Source organism: Lytechinus variegatus, chromosome 1 (genome assembly GCF_018143015.1).
Source record: "Lytechinus variegatus isolate NC3 chromosome 1, Lvar_3.0, whole genome shotgun sequence".
Classification (NCBI taxonomy): Eukaryota; Metazoa; Echinodermata; class Echinoidea; order Temnopleuroida; family Toxopneustidae; genus Lytechinus; species Lytechinus variegatus.
The window spans coordinates 13,883,174-13,903,784 of NC_054740.1; the positions used below are offsets into that span (position 1 = coordinate 13,883,174).

General features: G+C 38.5%; 1 protein-coding gene across 2 annotated transcripts in view; it reads left to right on the plus strand.

Moving 5' to 3' along the window:
- Positions 1–20,611, plus strand: part of LOC121406469 (circadian locomoter output cycles protein kaput-like) — an 89,742-nt gene that overhangs the window by 15,531 nt on the left and 53,600 nt on the right. For both annotated transcript variants that reach the window (XM_041597483.1, XM_041597491.1), the window contains exons 2-4: positions 4,072–4,119; positions 6,200–6,348; positions 17,994–18,175. In XM_041597483.1, the coding sequence (XP_041453417.1) occupies positions 4,072–4,119; positions 6,200–6,348; positions 17,994–18,175 (379 nt within the window). The remainder of the gene's footprint in view (positions 1–4,071; positions 4,120–6,199; positions 6,349–17,993; positions 18,176–20,611) is intronic.

The window sequence follows — 20,611 nt, forward strand, 5'->3', positions numbered from 1 at the left end:
TCAAGCAGACAATCGCCGTCTCGCACCTCGGAGAGTCACCGGCAATATGATTCGCCGGCCCACGCACCTGCAAGGGAAATCCCCGCTAATACACAGGTGCTATCGACATACGGGCGTCGCCCGCCACTATGTCGCCAGACTCCCGATGATTGTTCCCTCTTCTGCCCCCCGGCGGGGGCCGCACAGAAGAGGAATAACAAGAAGAAAGTCTAGGTCACTAATCCCACTTTGCGGGCAGACCTTTCTTTCTGATTCTTGTGCCGATGGCCAGGCGTCGTAACTTCATGTTACAACAGAACGCCCTCGAGCATCACGGATCTTTATCCTCATGCTCCCTGTCAGCTAAAACCGCCGTGTCGAGCACCGGGCAGGTTAAGCAGACATTCGCCATCTTGCGCCTCGGAGAGTCACCGGCGATTTCATGATTCGCCGGCTCACGCACCTGCAAGGGAAATCCCCGCTAATACACAGGTGTTATCGACATACGGGCATCGCCCTCCATTATGTCACCAGACTCCCGATATTTGTGGGTCAGGCGTCGCACATACTCCCATGAGCAGTGCGGGTAATTCACCCACGCTTCATATCAGCTTCAGCCGCCTTGCTAAGCACTGTGCGGCTCAAGCAATCACCCGTCCTCTCACACCGGGCATTTATTGAAACGCTGTTCACCTACACGGTGACCCCCGTTTCTATGCAGGTGCTTCCGACATACGGCTTTCAAGCATCAATATGTCGGCAAGCTCTCGGTGACCGACGGCTGGACGTTGCATCCGTTCAGGCTGCATCTATGCGTCCCCGAGCATTACGGGTTCTTATCCTCGTGTTCTCCGTCATTATAAGACCGCCGCGGTCTTATTGCCGGCGTCGGGTATTGAGCGGATTGAGACTTCTCTCGCCAACCCGCACTCCGGGGAGCCATCGGCGAGTTACCTGCATGGGTATTCCCCTTTTTATGCAGGTACTCCCGAATTCGCCCTCTACGTCAAGCCCACGTACGGCGACGACTCCTTCAGCGGTAACTCTCTCCATTCTACCCCCTAAGCGGGCCCGTAGATTGGAGGTAAGAATCTCTTACATACCGCATGCCGCACTTCTCTCGTGAGAATGTTTGGCTACTTTGAGGGGGCAACCTATCACGTCCGCGGTCCGTCCGCCCAGGCGACGGGACCGTCGGTTTCTGGCCTGAACCTCACTTTCTATTCGAAAGTAAGGGTGCCCTGTCTTACTTAGCTCCTACCCTTGCAAGGCCAGAGTCAGGGCTAGTACAGACACCCGTCCTCCAGCGATCGCCGCTGAAGAGAGGGCGACTCCGATATGAGCACCATCACCGCTCAGCGGTATGTCTCACTACCTCATAGCTCTCCGAACTTATGAGTATGTATATCGGATCTGAATGTCACGGCGATTTAAAGTTCTCCTGTGCTTAGTAATCGCTACGCCTTCACCACCCGGTGCATTATGGTTATGTTAACCTATTGTCTCGTATTCGGGCGGCTCGTTCGAGCCCTGCCCGAGCTGCCATCACCGGTCGTCCAGCCGGACACCGCCCAAAGCACCCGCACCGAATACCTGGAGGGAATCAGCTTTTCATATGCTAGATATCCCTCCTGTTGACATTCACAGCTGTTCCCCGAGTCCTTCCCGGTCGGGTAAGCATCATCTCGGAGGAAAGAAACCGCCGTACATCTCATGAGATTATTGGCTATGTACGTGCGTTCAAGCTTGTTTAAAGCCCCAGACTTCTCTGTCGGCATTCTATGCCTACTTTCTGGGCACACCCACCGTACCGGGTCGGCGAGTTTACACCAAACAGTACGCCTTCAGACCATCGGTCGAGCTCTAACAGTCTATCTTATAGACTGCCCTCTATGTGGGTCAAGCTTGCGGGCGTCTCCGCCGTTTCCTCCTTGTGTGGAGTGGTCTACGGTGGATGTCTTACCGTGCCCATTTGTCGAACCGTCTTCTTATTTAGAAGCTTTTTCACTCGGCACACTCGAGTCGCCTCGCATGCTGCTTTCATCCTCCCTCCATGCAATGCATGTGGCCATGGTCACCGCACGACCGAGGATGATGTAACCGTGGATGCATGTATGCTTATGCCTACCTAACCACAATCACTACGACCCGCTTTTTCTCGGGCCGACTGTGGATGAGTCTCTCCATGTAAGTGATTTACTTCACTGGAGTTCTTTTAGAAACTTAGATGCTCATCCCCCACTGCTTAGGGCGTCATTTTTGCCGCCCCCCGCAGCTTTTTGGAACTCCTTATTCTCCGATATCGGACTGTTCCACGCTGCCGCAACCGGCGCCGGCGGTGCTTGCTCTTACGATCACCTGAGAGACCAGGCCTTGTGGCTGTTTTCATAAACAACTGGTTCTCACCGCAGACTGATGGAAATTTTTGTGATTATTTTCCTCAAGTCTCCCTCCTCCTTCGCTTGTTTCTTCAAGCGAGGACATCGACACTCTTAGCCAGTTTCCGTCCCTAACTTGATAGGACAGGGCCGTTGCTACCTCATTCGATTCCGTTGGGAACGTACTGTTGAGGTATCATATCTGGCGATGTCTGTTCGTTAGAACATCTCTTGATTGTCGCCTTCACGTAGGATCATGACAGAGACTTTTCGCCAGCTCCCTCTGGCGTACACTTGCTGCTGCTAGGGATTCCCCCGCCCGGCGGTCATCCATCGCAGCCTAGCCTCACGGGCTCTCTCGGCAATGGTGGCTTGAGCCAAGCCACCTCTTCCACCGCGGGTACTGCACCCTCAGATGGGTGCTTCGATCAGTACGGGAGAAAGGGGATCCTGAGTTCTCTCTCGATCACTCGGTCTATCACACCTTTGTCGTGATGTGTACCGCGCTGTTCCTCTGACACGCCCGGTTGAGCTATTTTAACCAGACTGCTTTATTCTACATAGGCAGCAGGTCCGCGGCATTTCTTATTAAAAGGATGGCACTCAGTCGCTTTCTCGACCCTCGACTGCCTTACGAGTGGTTTTCTTCTTAAATCCCTACTCTCCGTCGTTCCTAGTCCCCTTCGGACCGCTAGTAACTTCTGCCACAGCTCTCTATCAGAACTCTGCAGATATTCTGCCCTCACGCATTTGAGACAGATATCGAATTCTGGGCGCTTTCTCCCACGCGGAGGCTCCTGAGATCTCTCGCCTTCTCAGATTGTTCGATTGATCACTTACTGAGCCTTAAAGCTACAGTTTTCCGATCACGATTCTTGTTGAAATTTTCAACAAATTCCGAATTTTACGCTCTAGTCAGCTGGTGATGTTGTTCTCCTGACACTAGGCCGAGGGCCCATGATACTTAGTATCATTCTTCTTGGGCTCTTTCTTGGAATCGTCGTTCACGACTTCTCGAGGTCCGCCTATTGACGCCCCTCTTTCCTTCACTCCTTGCTCTTAAGGACTTCTTCACATGAGGCTTTATCGCCTCCCCTGTCCGCAAGGCAACGGCCTTTGTGTCTTCATCTCCCTATTTTAACGCACTTCTTAGTCTAGACATGCCTCCCTTCACGTTGAATCCGTGTTGGTCTAGCAAATCAAATGGGTATATCCCAGTTATTGATGTAAATTATGAAAATACTTACCATGATTTTCTTATTTACGAGATAACTGGATATACCCATTTGAGCCCTCCCTCCTACCCCTCGCCTTGTGTGACAACATGTCTTGCCCGCAGGCTCATGAGAGGAAATGGACGCCAAATTGCGCGACGATCTTGGGATAGTGCGTTGGTAGGGAGATGCAGCGCGCGCGCAGGAAAAATTGTGTACTCTATATTCGGCACGCAGGTTCATCGTAATGAACTAGCAAATCAAATGGGTATATCCAGTTATCTCGTAAATAAGAAAATCATGGTAAGTATTTTCATAATTTCTCCCAGAATCCTCTGGCATATATTTTTTTATTCATACAAACAGACACTTGGGTGGTCATTATATTAGATTCTGTAAAAAGCCATTTTGAGATCGTTACCAAAACTGGAATTTATCTTAAAGGATACAAATAGATGAACTTGCCTTTTCATATGTTTGTTTCATTCTTCTCTTTTCAGATGTGACATGTATGATGATGGTGAAGACAGTAAAGATACCACGAAGAGGTAAGCTTGTTTTCTTCCTTTTTCTTTTCTTTTTAAACCACTTTTTATTTTGTCCTTGTAATCTTTGTTATCATTCTCTCCCTTATCTTCTCTCTATCAATGAACCACAATCTTTTCTCTCTCTCTCTTTATGCTATTTTAAAGGTCAAGTCCACCCCACAAAAATGTTGATTTGAATAAATAGAAAAAAAAATCAAACTAGCAACTTTTGGTTGGGTTGGACATGTCCTTTATGAAATAATATTCCCTTTTATACCATTATTTGAACTGTTACATTCACATGAAAAATTGTCGGCAATTATTTGAAGTGGCGTAGACCTCATCTTGTCTCCAAAACAAGATTTTGAGATAATAGCGTTCAAAGTTTGGATGTTTTTTCAGATGTTCATAACTTTGTGCTTTGAAAGAAACCAGAGCAATTATTTAAACTGATATAAAGCATCCTTTAAATCAGTTTAAATAATTCTATCCTTTTATAATATTCAAAATTTTGTTCGCAATTCAAATAGATTTTTTAAAATGATGCTTAAAAGTATTAGAATTACATGTATTATTATTATTTCAGAAACTTTATTTCTACATAAAAACTAGGGGTTTTTAGGTCACTTCTTAAAATCATGCGTATAATGGACACAGTTCTAACCAAGTTTTTAGTGGCCAGTTCATAAAATTATTCAATTAATGCATGTCGCATCTGCACAACAGCTAGGTCAAGTTATGTACCTCTGCGCGCCATTCTGGAGTCTGCTATATTAAAGAAACAATGGTTTACATGTAGGCTTCTTCCTAAAATCAAAGGAGGGGGATGTCATGGTTTCTACGAAATATGATCTCATTCTTTTAAAATGGGAATTTTTGTCCAGAATTTTATAGAGTTAATGACGGGCTTTCAGAATTTGCAATAAAATCAATCTTCAAACATCTGAGCAAAATTGGTTTTTTGCGGGTTGTACAATCACTGACAAATAACTCACTTTTAGGTAAAGTGAATGAAAATATGATATATGTATCACGGTTGCGTTTCATCAACATAATTTGTCATCTGACAAATTGTCAGATACAACTAATTGTGCGATTAAGCGTAACTGAAAGTTCATAGAAAATCATTTTCAGTGTATAAAGAGTTGCAACCAATTACAATATCAATCGTACTTCTTTGTGTTACTCCCCCCTGCTCAACTTGATTTTGATTGGCCAGACTAAGCACAGTTCTGATAAGAATAGTCTTTGTTGGATTAAACATCCGGCAACTTCATTCCATGGAGTCATTTCATGAAATGCTGTGGAGGAGCATTAATAAGGAATAATTTGATTAGCCTGCAGCCTTGATCATATCTGCTGAATATTTTCATTCAATTTTCAAAAATTTATGCTGAAACTGTTGGTTAAAAACTCTTCAAAAGAATAAATTTTGTGTGATGCCTTAGTCTAAATTATTTTCGGATCCATCCAATCAGGGGACAGCTGACCCATTTTGGCTGAGCTTTATATGACATACATGTATTTCATTTTACTTTTACCCTATTTTCTGCCCATAAAGTAGCCTTATAGCTTTCTTGAATATGCCTCCTAATAAGAAGGCAAATTAAATTCTATACTGCATAAAGTACATTTATGCCATATCTTGCATGTATATAGTTTGTGATTTCACTTAACTTTCATTGTGCCATTCACTGTAATCAGCGAGTGCCACTTTTTTCAAAGAGTCTATATTTGATTGTTTTATTTATTAAAAAATTGAATCACTCCTGAGACAATAATGTTTAATCTCTTGACCATAAGCTAAATTGAACAATGGAATCATGCAATGCACTCCTCAAAATGCAATAGGCATGTTTAATAGCTGTATGATCATTGCACGAAAATGTGTTCGTGGCATTCGAGTGGATGCACAGATATGTGTTCATGGCACGTTAGGGTTAAATACGGGAAATTCACTGTAGCATATTTTTCATTATTTCATTAGATATTCATTCATTGACTTTGTAGAGTAAAATAAGAAAAAGTAAACCCTTCTGTGGACGTTTGGTCACAAATTCACATGATAGATGTACCCATGGCTTTGTGTTTTTGTTCACAGGAAATCTCGCAATGCGAGTGAGAAGAAGCGGAGGGACCAGTTCAACGTGCTCATACAGGAGTTATGCTCAATGGTTTCGACCAAGACGAGAAAGCTCGACAAGTCAGCAGTCCTCAGAGCCACCATACACTTCTTAAAGGCTCATAATGGTATGTTTGTTGATATACTAATCGAGTGACAAGAAACAGTACAGGGGATACTTAGCTACACTGGGGTACACCACAAGTGCCTTCAGAAGAGCATGTCAAAATGATACCCTCCTTTCAAAGACAATGAGTTATAGGTTTGAAAATCAGGCTCTATCCTTGCTTTATGAAGCTCCAAACATTTTATTTATATTGATTGCTCTGATTTTGCATGAATGAATGCACATAAAGTCACTGAAATCTTGCATTGTTCCAGGGAAATTTCACCCTGATATTGTAGGTTTTACTAAAGGCAGAAAAATTAGAGAACTCCTGGGGAAAGTTTGACTATGTAATATCACAGATGGTCTGCTCCTCCATATGTTGCCTGATGCCGTTTTCTCAAAACAATTGAAAGTGATTTTGTTGGTTGAAATTGATTTCATTCATTATCTATCTGAAAAAAATTTGGTGTCATGATGCATTAAAATAATTTGTAATTTAGAATTTCTATTACATGATATATGGAGGAGCTGCTTGCAAAAACGTTTGACATCCAAAATTAAAAACTTTTCGGAAAATTCATCACACTCTCAATATTCTTTGATCAATTTTCATCAAATGAAAACCAATATCATCAGGGTGAAGATCTACTTTAAAGGAACTAGCAAAAAGTACTTTTTGGCATTCTCCTTTTTGTAGGCTTTTAGTAGTCAGCAGTGGGCACTTGATCATAAGTAAGTAATTTGTTAACGAGAGTTGACGCTCAAACAGCAACCAGTGGGTTGTTATTTGATTAGCCTTATTTAATGTTAACAAGTGTGATAGATTTGACTTTTCAGAGGAACTAGGGCATTTGAAAGGGGAATCCGACACTCGCATGATCTATACTTCGGTGATTGATTTTGAAAAGCTCTCTGGATCCAGAACAATGGACAGAAGCAATTTTTTATTACTGGTATAAACAAAAGAGGAATTGGACACTGCTTTCACTACCTTTCTTAAACTAGTTTACTGGAAACTAGTTAAACATGTAATAAGACTGGTTGTAGCGATCTTCCAAATCGGTTCATAAACCACCTTGCGATGTACATGTACATGTAGTTTTCAAGACGGCTTTGCCTCGTTAAACTGGTTTTAGCGTGAGGACACAACCGTTCTTTGGGAAGTGATCTTCGCATATTTTGAGCATGCTACTCTTTACACCGTGTGTAGGATGCCTACATGTATGATGCGGTCATACATCAGGACCCCATCTTACAAAGACTTGCGATTGATCCGATCGTCGCAACTATGGACGGCCAGCAATGTAAACATCTATTATGCATTTTTATTCAAAATATTTTCTAGTTATGGTTTACCGTATATTCATGCATTCATGGTTGTCTTAAAAATTCACTGTGCTTCTCTTTGTTTACAAGGGATATTGTGCACTTTTTGTGAAGAAAAATTATGACACTGATGGATTTCCATAGAGTTATGATTGATTGAATCAATCGTAACTCTTTGTAAGACAGGACCAGGAAAGTTTGTGTAAATGGTTTAAGATATTCTAAATATCATTTAATATTGAAGAACATACATAGTTTTACATACAATTGGCATCTTAAACAGTTAACTGGAAACTGTCTACTGGTAGTTTAATAAATGTACTGAAAACAAGAAACAATGCTGAAACCACATGAATATAGTTTTTGACGTTCACATTTGAAAAGAATTTTGTGGACAACTAGTAATAAATTGGTTCTTAAGATCTATTTTAGTACACCAATTAATCTACACCAAAGGTAAAAATTCATCTTTTGCTTTTCTATGACTCACTGAGGACTGCAATTATAACAGATCTGAGAACTATTAAAAGTCAATATCATCTTCTTCCAGACAGATTTATTTCCCGAATGTGACACTAAGAAACTACAGTGATTTGATGATCATCTGTTATATTTGACATGGGGTGGTATTATTCTTTGATCAGTTTTCATCAAACCTCCATTACCCTTTTTCTCTATTTTTTGTGTATATGAATGAAAACCAAGGTTGACGTCTAATTTGAACGTCTTGGGAACTTGCATAAAAGTACTTATTGGCATTCTCATTTTGTAGGCTTTTAGTGATTGATAAGAGCAGTCAGCAGTGGGCACTTGATCATAAGTAAGTAATTCGTTAACGAGAGTTGACACTCTAACAGCATCCGATGGGTTGTTATTTGATTAACCTTATTTAATATCATAAAGTGTTGTGATAGATTTGGCTTTTCAGAGGAACTAGGGAATTTGAAATGGGAATTTTGCACTCACATCTAAACTTTGGTGATTGATTTGGAAAAGCCCTATAGATCCAGATCAATGGACAGTGACCAAGCAATTTTTGATTACCGGTATCAATCACAAAGGAGAAGTTGGCCCCTACTTCCTAAAACTAGTTTACCGGAAACTAGTTTAATGTGTAATGAGAACAGTCAAAGCGATCTTCCAAACCGGTCCATAAAACCACCTCGTGATGTAGTTTTCAAGATTTTTTGCCTCATTGAACTTCTTCGTTCTTCGGGAACCGATTTTCACACATTTTGAGCACGCCACTCTACACACTGTATGTAGAATGCCTACATGTATGATGCGGTTTCCAATTTTGCTCAAAACGTGTCGCCCCACCGAGAGCGTTCCCATAGCAACAAGATCGCTTTACATGAAATGCTTTTGAAAACCACTTCCTGGTGATTAAATGGTTACGCTAGCAAAGCGATCTTCCAAATTTGTTTCCTGAACCGGTTTCCAGTTAACTAGTTTTAGAAAGCATAATGAGAACAGATCTTATTCTATTGCTTTAAAAGAAAAGATTGACTTTTGGAAAACATATGTGGATGAAAATCAGATTTATTGTGAACCTCCAATTCAATTTTTGCTTTCTGATTTTTGTGAAATATTTTGAAATCCTGTCATAAGGAAAGTATTGCAGACTATCAAAAAGTAACATTCTCATTAAAGGGCAATCCACCTCAAGAGAAAAAAATGATTATCGAATTGCAAATTATGAATCATATAAGTATATAATGTTACAAATTTCATCATAAATAGATGTCAAATAAGAAAGATTTGTTGTTAATTTTTTTTCTTAATTTCACAAAACAATTGATATTGGCAAATGATTAATAAACCAAAGTTATTATTTCTAATAAGAAAAATATATTTCGTGTAAAAAAAATCCAGTAATTTTTTTCAAAAGTTAAAATGATGTGGCGAATATACATGTTCATTTCATTTGTAACACTTGTACATTGTACAGACATTTCTTTTTATGAAGATGTGGTTCATTTAGGTACTGTGACTCCGTAAATTCCATTATCAAGGAAATTTTGCCCAGGAAGCATGAAAATCAAATTTAGAGAGAGAGATTTCTGATGTGATCAATGATTACAATTCCATTATGAGCTGGGCAGGAAAATATTTACTCAAAGGAAAGATCCAATTTATTATTATTTTGTATTTTGTCCTTTTTTTACCCTTTCCATGTGTACTTCGCACGTATGCACACTAGGTGCCGTGCGAACTTTGCATTTTACGCTCAAGCAAACAACGCATTGTTTCCCTTCCTGAAAGAAATTCAGCACACAGGGGTTCATAGCCCAACACACAAAGAGTTCAGAATGGCAGAATATCAGGCAAAGATTAAAAACATGTTTTCTACATTACATAATTGATTCATATATTTTTACACCTCTTTGAGAGGTATTTAATGATTGTAATGACTTCTTTTCCATTTTCTCTTTTAATGAAATCCCATATGATATTTAATAAAAGTTGATCTTATTTCAATGTTAGTGCTGAAAGAATGTTTTATTTTTTCCCATATAATTATATAGGCATACAAAATTCAGATAAATGTTCAGTACTGTGTTGTTTACCTTAAAGATGCAAAATTCCTCTTTTTATAAATGAGCAATTGTGGTAAGAGTCAATCAAGCCATCAATGTGTTGATAATTATTTTTGGTTGGTTGATTGATATTTCAAAATCCCCAAAGTTAATTCCATATCGGAGAGCAGTTAAGTGAATTTGTCATTAGCCTTTTTTTTTTTTTTTTTGGGGGGGGGGCAGTTTTCTTTTGAAATCACTTGAATGTTAGAATGGACTTACCTTTTAGATTGATTGATTTTTTTCCATTCCACAAATGTGCACTATTAATCCATTGCATCAAATCAAGGTGTGGAGGCCTCTCAGTTAATGAATTTTTTTTCTTCTTTCTCACATTTTGTTATAATTTTGGGGGAGTTAGAAAGTTTGTAACAAACAGAAAAAATTATTGTAAATTGCCAATCTGTTCAACTTTCAAAATATTTTCAAGCTTCACTTTAATAGTTTCTAATTCTACAGAAACATATTTTAATACTCCTGTTTGCTACTTTTTTTTTTTTACTGTGTTTGAAAAAGAACACTCTTCCTTTCTGAATAAAGATTTTGCGTTTCATTTTTGTCTCACCTGCATAGTAGAGTGAGACCATGGAGGCGCCACTTTTCCGACAGCGACGACGTCAACACCAAATCTTAACCAGATGTTAAGTTTTTGAAATGACAGCATAACTTAGAAAGTGTATGGACCTAGTTCATGAAACTTGGACTTAAGGTTTATCAAGTATTACTGAACATCCTGCCTGAGTTTCAGGTCACATGATTAAGGTCAAAGGTTATTTAGGGTCAATGAACTTAAACATGTTGGGGGAATCAACAACAAAATCTTAACCTAAGTTTAAGTTTTTGAAATGTCATCATGACTTAGAAAAAATATATGGACCTAGTTCATGAAACTTGGACATAGGCATTATAAGGTATCACTGAACATCCTGTGCAAGTTTCAGGTCACATGATTAAGGTCAAAGGTCATTTAGGGTCAGTGAACTTTGGCCAAATTGGGGGTATTTGTTGAATTACCATCGTAACTTTGAAGGTTTATTGGTCTAGTTCATAAACTTGGACATAAAGAGTAATCAAGTATCACTGAACATCCTGTGAGCATTTCAGGTCACATGGCCAAGGTCAAAGGTGAATGAAATTTGTCCATAATGGGGGTATCGGTTGAATTACCATCATAACTTTGAAAGTTTATTGGTCTAGTTCATAAAGCTTGGACATAAGTAATGTGGTAACCCGCAAGTGATAACCCGAACCGTACCGTCCCGTATAATCCAAAAATTTGCAAGCGGGACCCGCTGACCCGTCGGGTTTTAACCCGCAAGTCAATTCATCTTTGAAAAATGAAAAATATTATTTCTGCAATCCCCAGACTATACAGGCTCAAATCTGGAAAATATATGTCAACTTCTACCTAGCCTAGAGTGAATTTACTTACAATTTGCAAATTAGCCTTTTACTCCGGAGAGAAAATGTTTTTTGGGGGGTGACTTAAGTACTTCGTACCACGAAATGGATGCGATCTGATCTCGGAATTGAAAGCATGCATTACGCAATTACCTCCTCGGATCGGAGCTAGCGAGCCGCAGCTCAGCGCGCTAACGTACATGTATAACTAGCGATAGCCCAGGCTGCCCAGCAAGGATCGGCAATGTTGTTTTTCAGTCCAGGTCGGTCGACATGGCGACTCACAACAATCATAATTACAATATTCAATTCTATGGGACCTCGTCTATAAAGCAATCAAAATTGCAATAAATACCTGGATAATGATACAGTCATTTTTTTCTTCTCGTTTACCTCCATATTATTTCCTTCTGTTTTTGTATTTCATTCGATATGGCCGCTAAAACTTGATGTTCAGTTTCCCGTCGCCCGCCCGCGTTTGAAAATCAAATTCTAAAAATAATTCATTGTTTTACTCTTTTGATATAGATCTAGATGCAAAACTGATATAAAACATTAATATAAGCTTTTCAGTCACATATTTGTAAGTCTTCTCTTGTAAATACCTGTAAATCCTTTCTTTCTTTTTCTTGTGAATGGAATGACACTGCATGCTCAACCATACCTCGAGGGATGTTTGTGCAGGGAGCCCGCACGAACATCGCTCGAGTTATGGTTGAGCTACCTCAATAAATCCCAGAGTCTAGTAACCTCGCGTTGGTGAGTTATCATACGGCCTAGTAACATCCAAAATAACTGATCTTATTTGCTAATTATAACTTATACCAGGGGATGAGGTAAATATCAGACAAAAAATCATCAAACAAAGCTCAATCTGTTTTAGAGGGCCGACGTGAGGCTCACGCACGTACGCATTGGCGCTTGTGCTAGCTAGCCAGTCTGAGCTCTGTCTCTCTGCCAGAGCTCTGGGGGACAATTCGCTCTGTAAAGGCCTCAATGATGGCGATTTTCTGTTTCAGACAGAGTTTATATTTCGGGTATATTATTCAAAACTGCCAATAAAGTTTGATGATTTCTTCATTGTCATGTATATTTAAGTTATTAATGAGTTCATTCTCACCAAATTTAGACTCCCCCATAGAGAAATGCAATTTTCGTGGAGATCTGCGTTTTCAAAGAACTTCAGGAAAAGTAAGGGTATGTGGGCCTTCATTACATGGCCAAGTACTGGAATTAGATGGAGTAAGAAGTTCATTTATATCCAAGTTCAACTCATAGTCTCACCCACACCCAAGATTTTAAGCATGAAAAAAACTTTAAAAATCCTACAATATTAAACAACAAGTAATAATTAATTTAATAAGTAAACAGGTATTCTTCAAAATACAAAAACGTAGTATTTGAAAAGAGCCCCTGAAATATTACAAAAAAAATGAAAATGGAGCCCCCGAAAAAAAATGATTAATTTTCCCTGGCTTCAAGTTCCACAGAATAAAGTGCATTAAAAGGTTACAAAAGGTCAAACTTTCATCTTCTGAAAAACAATAATGAAATCGGTTCCTCATTATGAGCTGGAAAAAATGGGACGGGAAACTCAACATCGAGTTTCATTGGCCCATGCGGTTGCTTTTGACTGCGCTGCATGCACTGGCGCTGGCCTTTGAAAGAGCAACTCAATGTATTTTATTATGTTGAACTGTCTCAGACTCTGTCCTGTTCACAAGACAAAAATACGCCGGCATTTTTTAAAAGGAAATATCTACGTCTCTAAAAGAATCTGCCACGTAAGAAGCACATGATCTTAACTCAATTTTCATTGTGAATGTTTTTATTATGCGTCGTTACTTCTCCCTTTTTTTCGCATGACGGTCTGCGGGTTTGAGAATGAACTCGGCCCGGCCCGCAACCCGCGATCGGAGGCATACCGGCAGGTTAACCCGTACCGCAACGGGTGCGGGTTACAACATTAGATAAGTGTGATCAAGTATCACTGAACTTCCTGGCGAAATTCAGGTCACATGATCAATGTCAAAGAACTTTTGCCATGTGGGGAGTATTTGTTGAATTACCATCATAACTTTAAAAAGTTTATGGATATGATTCATGAAACTTGGACATAAGAGTAATCAAGTATCTTTGAACATCCCATCCGAGTTTCAGGTCACATGACCTATCTCAAAGGTCATTTAAGGTCAATGAACTTTGGCCATGTTGGGGGCATTTTTTGAATTACCATCATATCTCTGTATTACAGTTCACTTATTGAACAAGAAGGTTAATAAAAATTGACACTGCCTTTCTGAAAGGTGATTTTCATCTTATTTTTAATTTCAGTTCATTTATTGAAACAAGAAGGTTAAAAATTGAATCATGTAAGAGTGTTCGCCAGATGAATTTGTCGCTAGTTCAAAACAGATAGGAACCAATAGTGCCATCTCGAGTCCTCAACTACTCATACCTGGCCAGTTTCCTGACCCATCGTGCTAGTGTAGTCTGGTAATGTTGACCTAGGGACATTGATTTTCTGTGATCGCTGAAAATGGACGGAATTCACAGAAATGGCCTTTTGAAACGGAAAGTGGCATTTCAAATGGAAAATCAGGGAAAACACATTTTACCTCAGAGTACACTGAACAGCAACAGAAATTACTAAAAAAATCTCAAAAAATATGAATATTAAATGGCCATAAAACCTCACAAAACATGATCTCACTTCACTACAATCATGACAATCCACGCATCTTGACTGCTCTTGACTCCATCACACTCAATGGTACCCCTCGCCCGCGGCCCTTGGCCGGCGGCGGGGTCGGTTGTATCGAAAACATTCTCATGCACACATCATTTGATTTTTAACAACACAGTCGTGTGTTGCTGCCCTATACGTTTGAAGATGTAACAGCACGATATTCCGGTCTTGAAATCCAAAATGGCGAATAGGCCAAAGCCGTTGACTGCTCAAAAGATGTGAACCCCCCCAAAAAAAATTATCGATAAAATTTCATTCAACCGTAAAATAATGCCAATATTGTGAAAGTTGAGGATGTATTCATGTTAAATGTGTTTGTCAAAACATTTTTTGTACCCGTATAGATCCGATTAGAGTGGATTCTACTGCGTTGTTGGTAAAGTGGCAGATACAAATTTTGACCAGCACGAGTGTTGTGATATTGCTTCTGAATGAGTAAACGGAATTGTCACTTTCTCATGTACACAAAGTCTATGGGGAAATGGAATTTCTGTTTTCTGACATGCTGAAACGGAATTTACGATTTTCTGAAACGGAAGGCGCAATTTTTGAAACAGAAAATCACTGTCCCTATTGACCCACTTGAATGATAATGCTAATTAACTGCTTGATACATTTATTCCGCAATAATGATGTTACCAAGTAGCAAAACAATTACTTTTCCTCTCTAAACATAGTTTTTCTATGCAAATACAATTATAGGTTAATTTATACTCTGTACTATTAGAAGATATCTGAAAACGTATTATTTAAGATTATGTATTTTAGGGACGGTGATTTTCCGTTTCTAAAAATTGCCTTTTCCGTTTCAGAAAATCTCAAAATTCCATTTCAGCATGTCTGAAAACGGAAATTCCGTTTCCCCATAGACTTTGTGTACAAGAAAAATTGACAATTCTGTTTACATAGAAAACCAATACGCAACGAGTAGCGATGTCAAAATGCTAGCACTGCTCAAAATTTGCATCTACCAATGTACTAACATCGCTTAAAAATCCATTTTAATCGAAGAGATTCGAGCTCAAAAAATATTTAGGGAAACATGATCAACATGAATATATTCTCACCTTTCATATTATCATTATTTTATTGTTAAATGGGATTTTATCGCTGATTTGGGGACTTTTCGGACATCGTTTTGAGCAGTCGACGTCTTCCGAATATCCGCCATTTTGGATTTGATGAATCACCATGATCATTATATTATGACCGAACGCAGAGGGCAGCAACACACGGCCGTATTCTGCATTCAATGCGGATGTGAGTGTAAACTAATTTGGATACGATCGAGTGATGGAGAGGCTCGAGTGTAGTTACGATGTGTTGATTGTCATGATTGTTGTTGCAAAGCAAAGTGAGATCGTATTTTTTCAGTTGATATTAGTATTTTGTTGAGGATTTGGGATTAATTTCTGTTGCTTTTTTTTGTGCATTTTGAGAAAAAAAGTGTTTTCCATTTGAAAAGCCACTTTCCGTTTCAAACAGCCGATTCCGTGAGTTCTGTCCGTTTTCCGCAATCGCGGAAAATCACTGTCCCTAGTATTTATAACACACAGTCAATGAGAGACCACACATGGTTCATTTCCCCTTTAAGATTCCCTTGATGTAATAGCAGTAATGGATGCCCGCATCTGTATGCGGATGCATAATGTGAATTACTGAACAATCTCTGTAAATTTGTCATCCTGTGTACATTGTTAAGTATACCTTAATTAGGCAGTGATGACAGTTTGCAGGTTTCTGTAGCGTCGGACAGTTAGGATGTTTCACACCTGGCTCAAGGAATAAAAAACCAGGTAGTATGAAAATTGAAACAAGGAACTTGTATTATACACTGACTGAGAATATCCACTTAAATAAAGGAATTTTTCAAAATGATAAAAACTATCATTTTTCTAATACATATACATGTATGCTTTCTGGTTAGGCTATCACTCAAACCGCTACAAAAACAAAGGTACATAATCAAAATCTTAAACTTAATATTAAAAGACAAGATAAAGAAGGTAACATACATTCATGGTCAAATGGAGACACTCGATTTGTTTTTTTTGTAGCAGATCGAGGCGGCATTGCCAGGATATATTTTATATTTACGGGGGGGGGGGGGGGGGGGGGGGGGGGGGGGGGGGGCGTGCAAGACGATCTATAAACAGTGATGTTGCATTTTTTTCTAATTTAAGTCATGGTGGTTGTTGTAGAGTCACACATCCCAGACCTGTGCGTTTTGTACTCCTCCTTAGTCCCTTTCTCCTGTTTAAAAAGCAATTAACTCTTAATAATTTGAAAACTCACTTGAATAACTCAATATGATAATTGGGTGTAATACATGTAATTACTTGTAATCTAATGTTTTTTCCAGATTGAGTAGATGTGAATATTCCCACTTTATAGTGATGTTCGTGTTTCCAACAATGTGCAGATCATGTGATGATCACAAGGGAATTCTTCTCAACCAAATTATAAAAGGGAGAAAATTGGGTGAAGCAAGAAGGGTTGAGTTCTCAGCTGTCAGTTATGTGAGATGTTGGGCTTTGATGGAAAGTGATTTTCCGATAATTATGGAAACTGAATATCATTCCTTGTATCGCATCACACTGTACTTTGATTTTCCTTATTTAAATGTTTATTTCTATTTATCGGTATGCAAACTTTTGAGGGAAAATGATGATGCCATTCCACAACTTGGCTATTTTCTTTCATATTTCTTATAAAATATGAATTATCTTCAACTTATTTTCCTTATCATAATATGAAATGAGGTTTGATTCTTCTAGGAATATGTGTGATTTTCATTGTTACAAAATATTGTTGTTCAAGGAAGGTAGTTAAAGGAGAATGAAACCCCAAATTTAATACCACATAATATCATTGATAAGTAATGATATTCAAAATGAATCCACTTATACCCGAATCCGATTTCCCAGTATGGAGTACCACCTCTTCAAAGTTAGGCTTCTTCACGTTCAAAGTTTCTGAATGGAGATCGCCATTGTTGCAGGGTTCGTTCAAAATTGTGACGTCAGCAACGAACAACTGCTCTCGGTAGTACTTCCATGTGCATTTATACACAGGCTGAAACCACCCCAAGTTTGCATAATATAAATACTTTTTTTACCAGAAATAAATAAAATATACACATAAAACACTTGAAAATATTATCAAAAAGCTATTAAAATTATTGTATGGTTTAAAAACACAAATTGATGAGTTTTGATGAAAATGTTTACACATTTATTTACGATATCCAAATTGGCAAATTTGACAAAGCTAAATTTGTACGGCCGTCCGAAGAAATCAGTAAAATTATCGATGAAATTTCATTTAACCGTAAAATAATGCTAATAATGTGACAGGTGAGGATGTATTCATGTTAAATGTGTTTGTCAAAATATTTTGTGTACCCGCATAGATCCGAATAGAAAGGATGCTATGCATTGTTGGTACAGTGGCAGATACAAATTTTGACCAGCGCGAGTGTTGTGATATTGCTATTCAATGGGTAAACGAAATTGTACTACAAAAAAAATTGATATTAGTGTTGCTATTATTTATTTCTTTATTTAAGAAAAAAAATCTCATATTTTTGTCCTTCCCTTGTGTCTGCAGATATGGTGATGAAATCAGAGAAGAATGCCATCAACGAGAACTGGAAACCGTCCTTCCTGTCCGATGATGAATTCAGCCAACTGATGTTAGAAGCTCTGGATGGTTTTATGATTGTCTTCTCCCAGCAAGGCCATATCTTATATACCTCAGACAGTGTTATCTCATTACTCAGACATTTACCGGTATGTATAGTGAGTGTGCAGCAAAAACTGTGGTGTTAACCGGTGTACATAGAGGTCCACACTGGTGTAAAATTGACAGTGTTAGTTTAACACCTATAGGTGTATTATAACACCTTTGGTTGTTACATTTACACTCTTTGGTGTTATTAGTGTGTATACAATCTCTAGTGTATCTCTAGTGTGTAATTTTAACACCTGAAGGTGTGGTCCTTTATTAACACCAACTGGTGTCAGCTTTAACACCACAGGTTTTTTACAGTGTGATTGTATCACAGACCAGCCTTGTATTACCGAACGCTTGCATCATACGCGTCAGAAATTAATTTCATAAGTTCAGAACTTTGCAACATCCTCCCAATGGGAACTTGAATAGAAAGATGACGAAATATGGTCAAAAATGTATTTTCAAAGTCTTTATATTCTCAAAATAAGATAATATAAAAATAGGTCATCAGTGACTTTGATGTTTTCTCAACATTCCCCACAGAAAACACGTTTGGTAAATACAATGCCATTTTTTGAGTGAATGAAATTTTTCACATGCGAAGAGGGGTCTGATTGGAAGCTGATATGGTAGAAAAGAAAAAGGATTTCGGCAAAATTGTTACATATTTTTATTTTTAAAGTGTTTGTGTACTTATGGTGAAAGTTTTATGAATTTTATGTCAATGTTGTGTTTGATATGATTGGATTCCTGAAAAGTGTTTGGTAATACAATCCACTACCATACTTCATATGATAAAACCCATTGGTTCACTTGATAACCTTGCTCCTTCTTATATCTTCTCTTCTCTCTCATTCATCCCTCTTCTACTACTCATACCGGTCTTTGCTTGTCAAGAACCCAGAACAAAGAGGATATGGGGTGACAGAGCATTCTTAGCTGCTGCACCACGTCTCTGGAACTTACTTTCCCCACATAGTTCAAATCTCATCCTCTCTTCAGTCATTCCAAACAAACTTGTAAACCTCATGTCTCATTACATGAACATTAATAAACCCCTCTCTTTATGAATTATAGTGTAATTTCTTAAACTAATGTATGATTGATATATATTTTTTCTAATTTACTATTTGTCATGTTGAATTTATATTTAATTGTCAGGTGCTTTGAGCATTCCTTGGAGTGGATATGTGTCCATTAGAAATTTGGTTATGTGGTTATTATTGATGCCTATATGTGACAAGCCACCTCAAAACCAACAATAAGTTGCCAGAGAAGGTTCTCTAAAAATAGCCTAAAATAGTACTTTGATCTCTAGAAAAAGCAGTAAATAGAAAATTAGCTTTTGAAAAATCTAAAAAAGTAATTTCTCTTCTGCACACTATTAAAATTTGAATTTGGGAAGTTGAATAAGCGACAAGAATTTCTTGAATTGATCTTCAAAAAGCAAAAAGTAGAAAATTAGCTTATGTAAGAGTGATTTTCTTCTTCATTTTATCAAAATTTGAAGTTGTAAAGTTGAATAGAAGATGAGATACAAGAATTCCTTTGACACCAATTTTCCGTGGACTGCTGGAAGTTACACTGTGATTACACAGCGTGCACATATTATACTTTATTATACTTCAGAAATTGCGTCCATGAATTTAGAAATAGTTTACATTATAGGAAACGGCATATCATCAAACTCTTCGATGCAGTGCCTTTGCATGGAAACAATAGCTCTGCCGTAGAATTAGCGCCATCGTTTGGGAATCATGTTCATGAATTACAAATGATATGGAGTGTGGCTCATGTGTAAGTTGAGTACAAACAGAAAATTGCGAGTGCAGCTTATTCTTTTTGTCTGTCTTTCGTGACTTGAGATAAGTCGCATCCGATCCACATGGCCAGGAATTCACAAAAAGGGTATAGGGTGTACAAAATTGTGTGTTTTACTTAAATCAAGTAGTGTTCAGTGAAGAAAAGGCAGGGGCTGCGGAAACTGGAATGTGGGGGGGGGGCTTGGATGGCTTTATAGCCCCCTCCCCCACTTTTTTCCCTTAACACATGTACAAAAATGTAAAAATGACCATGCGATTGTGATTTTTTGCGTGGTCAGCTCCCCTACCTAACGTTCAAAACCATTTCGCGGCCCATGAAAAGGGATGTTTATCCTGACTCCAAGTTTCAGTTGCTTATCAGACCATACGGCGCATGCTCGTAACTTCAGGAACTTATTCCAAATGGTATGTTTCAGGGCGGTGTGAATGCAGTAAAATTAATGGGTATCTTTTACTATAAAAAAGTTCTTGTAATTCAACGGGGATTCTTATGATCAATGTGGTTTGAAACCACCTATTAGATATTTTTTTGATATTTTGATTCCTAGGCCTATTTGAAGACATCACAGACACCACTTTATAAAGCATTTCATAATTAGTTTATATATATCACAAATAATGCTTTCCCATTGCCTTTATACTCTTTGAAATAAAAAAAGGGATGCGACC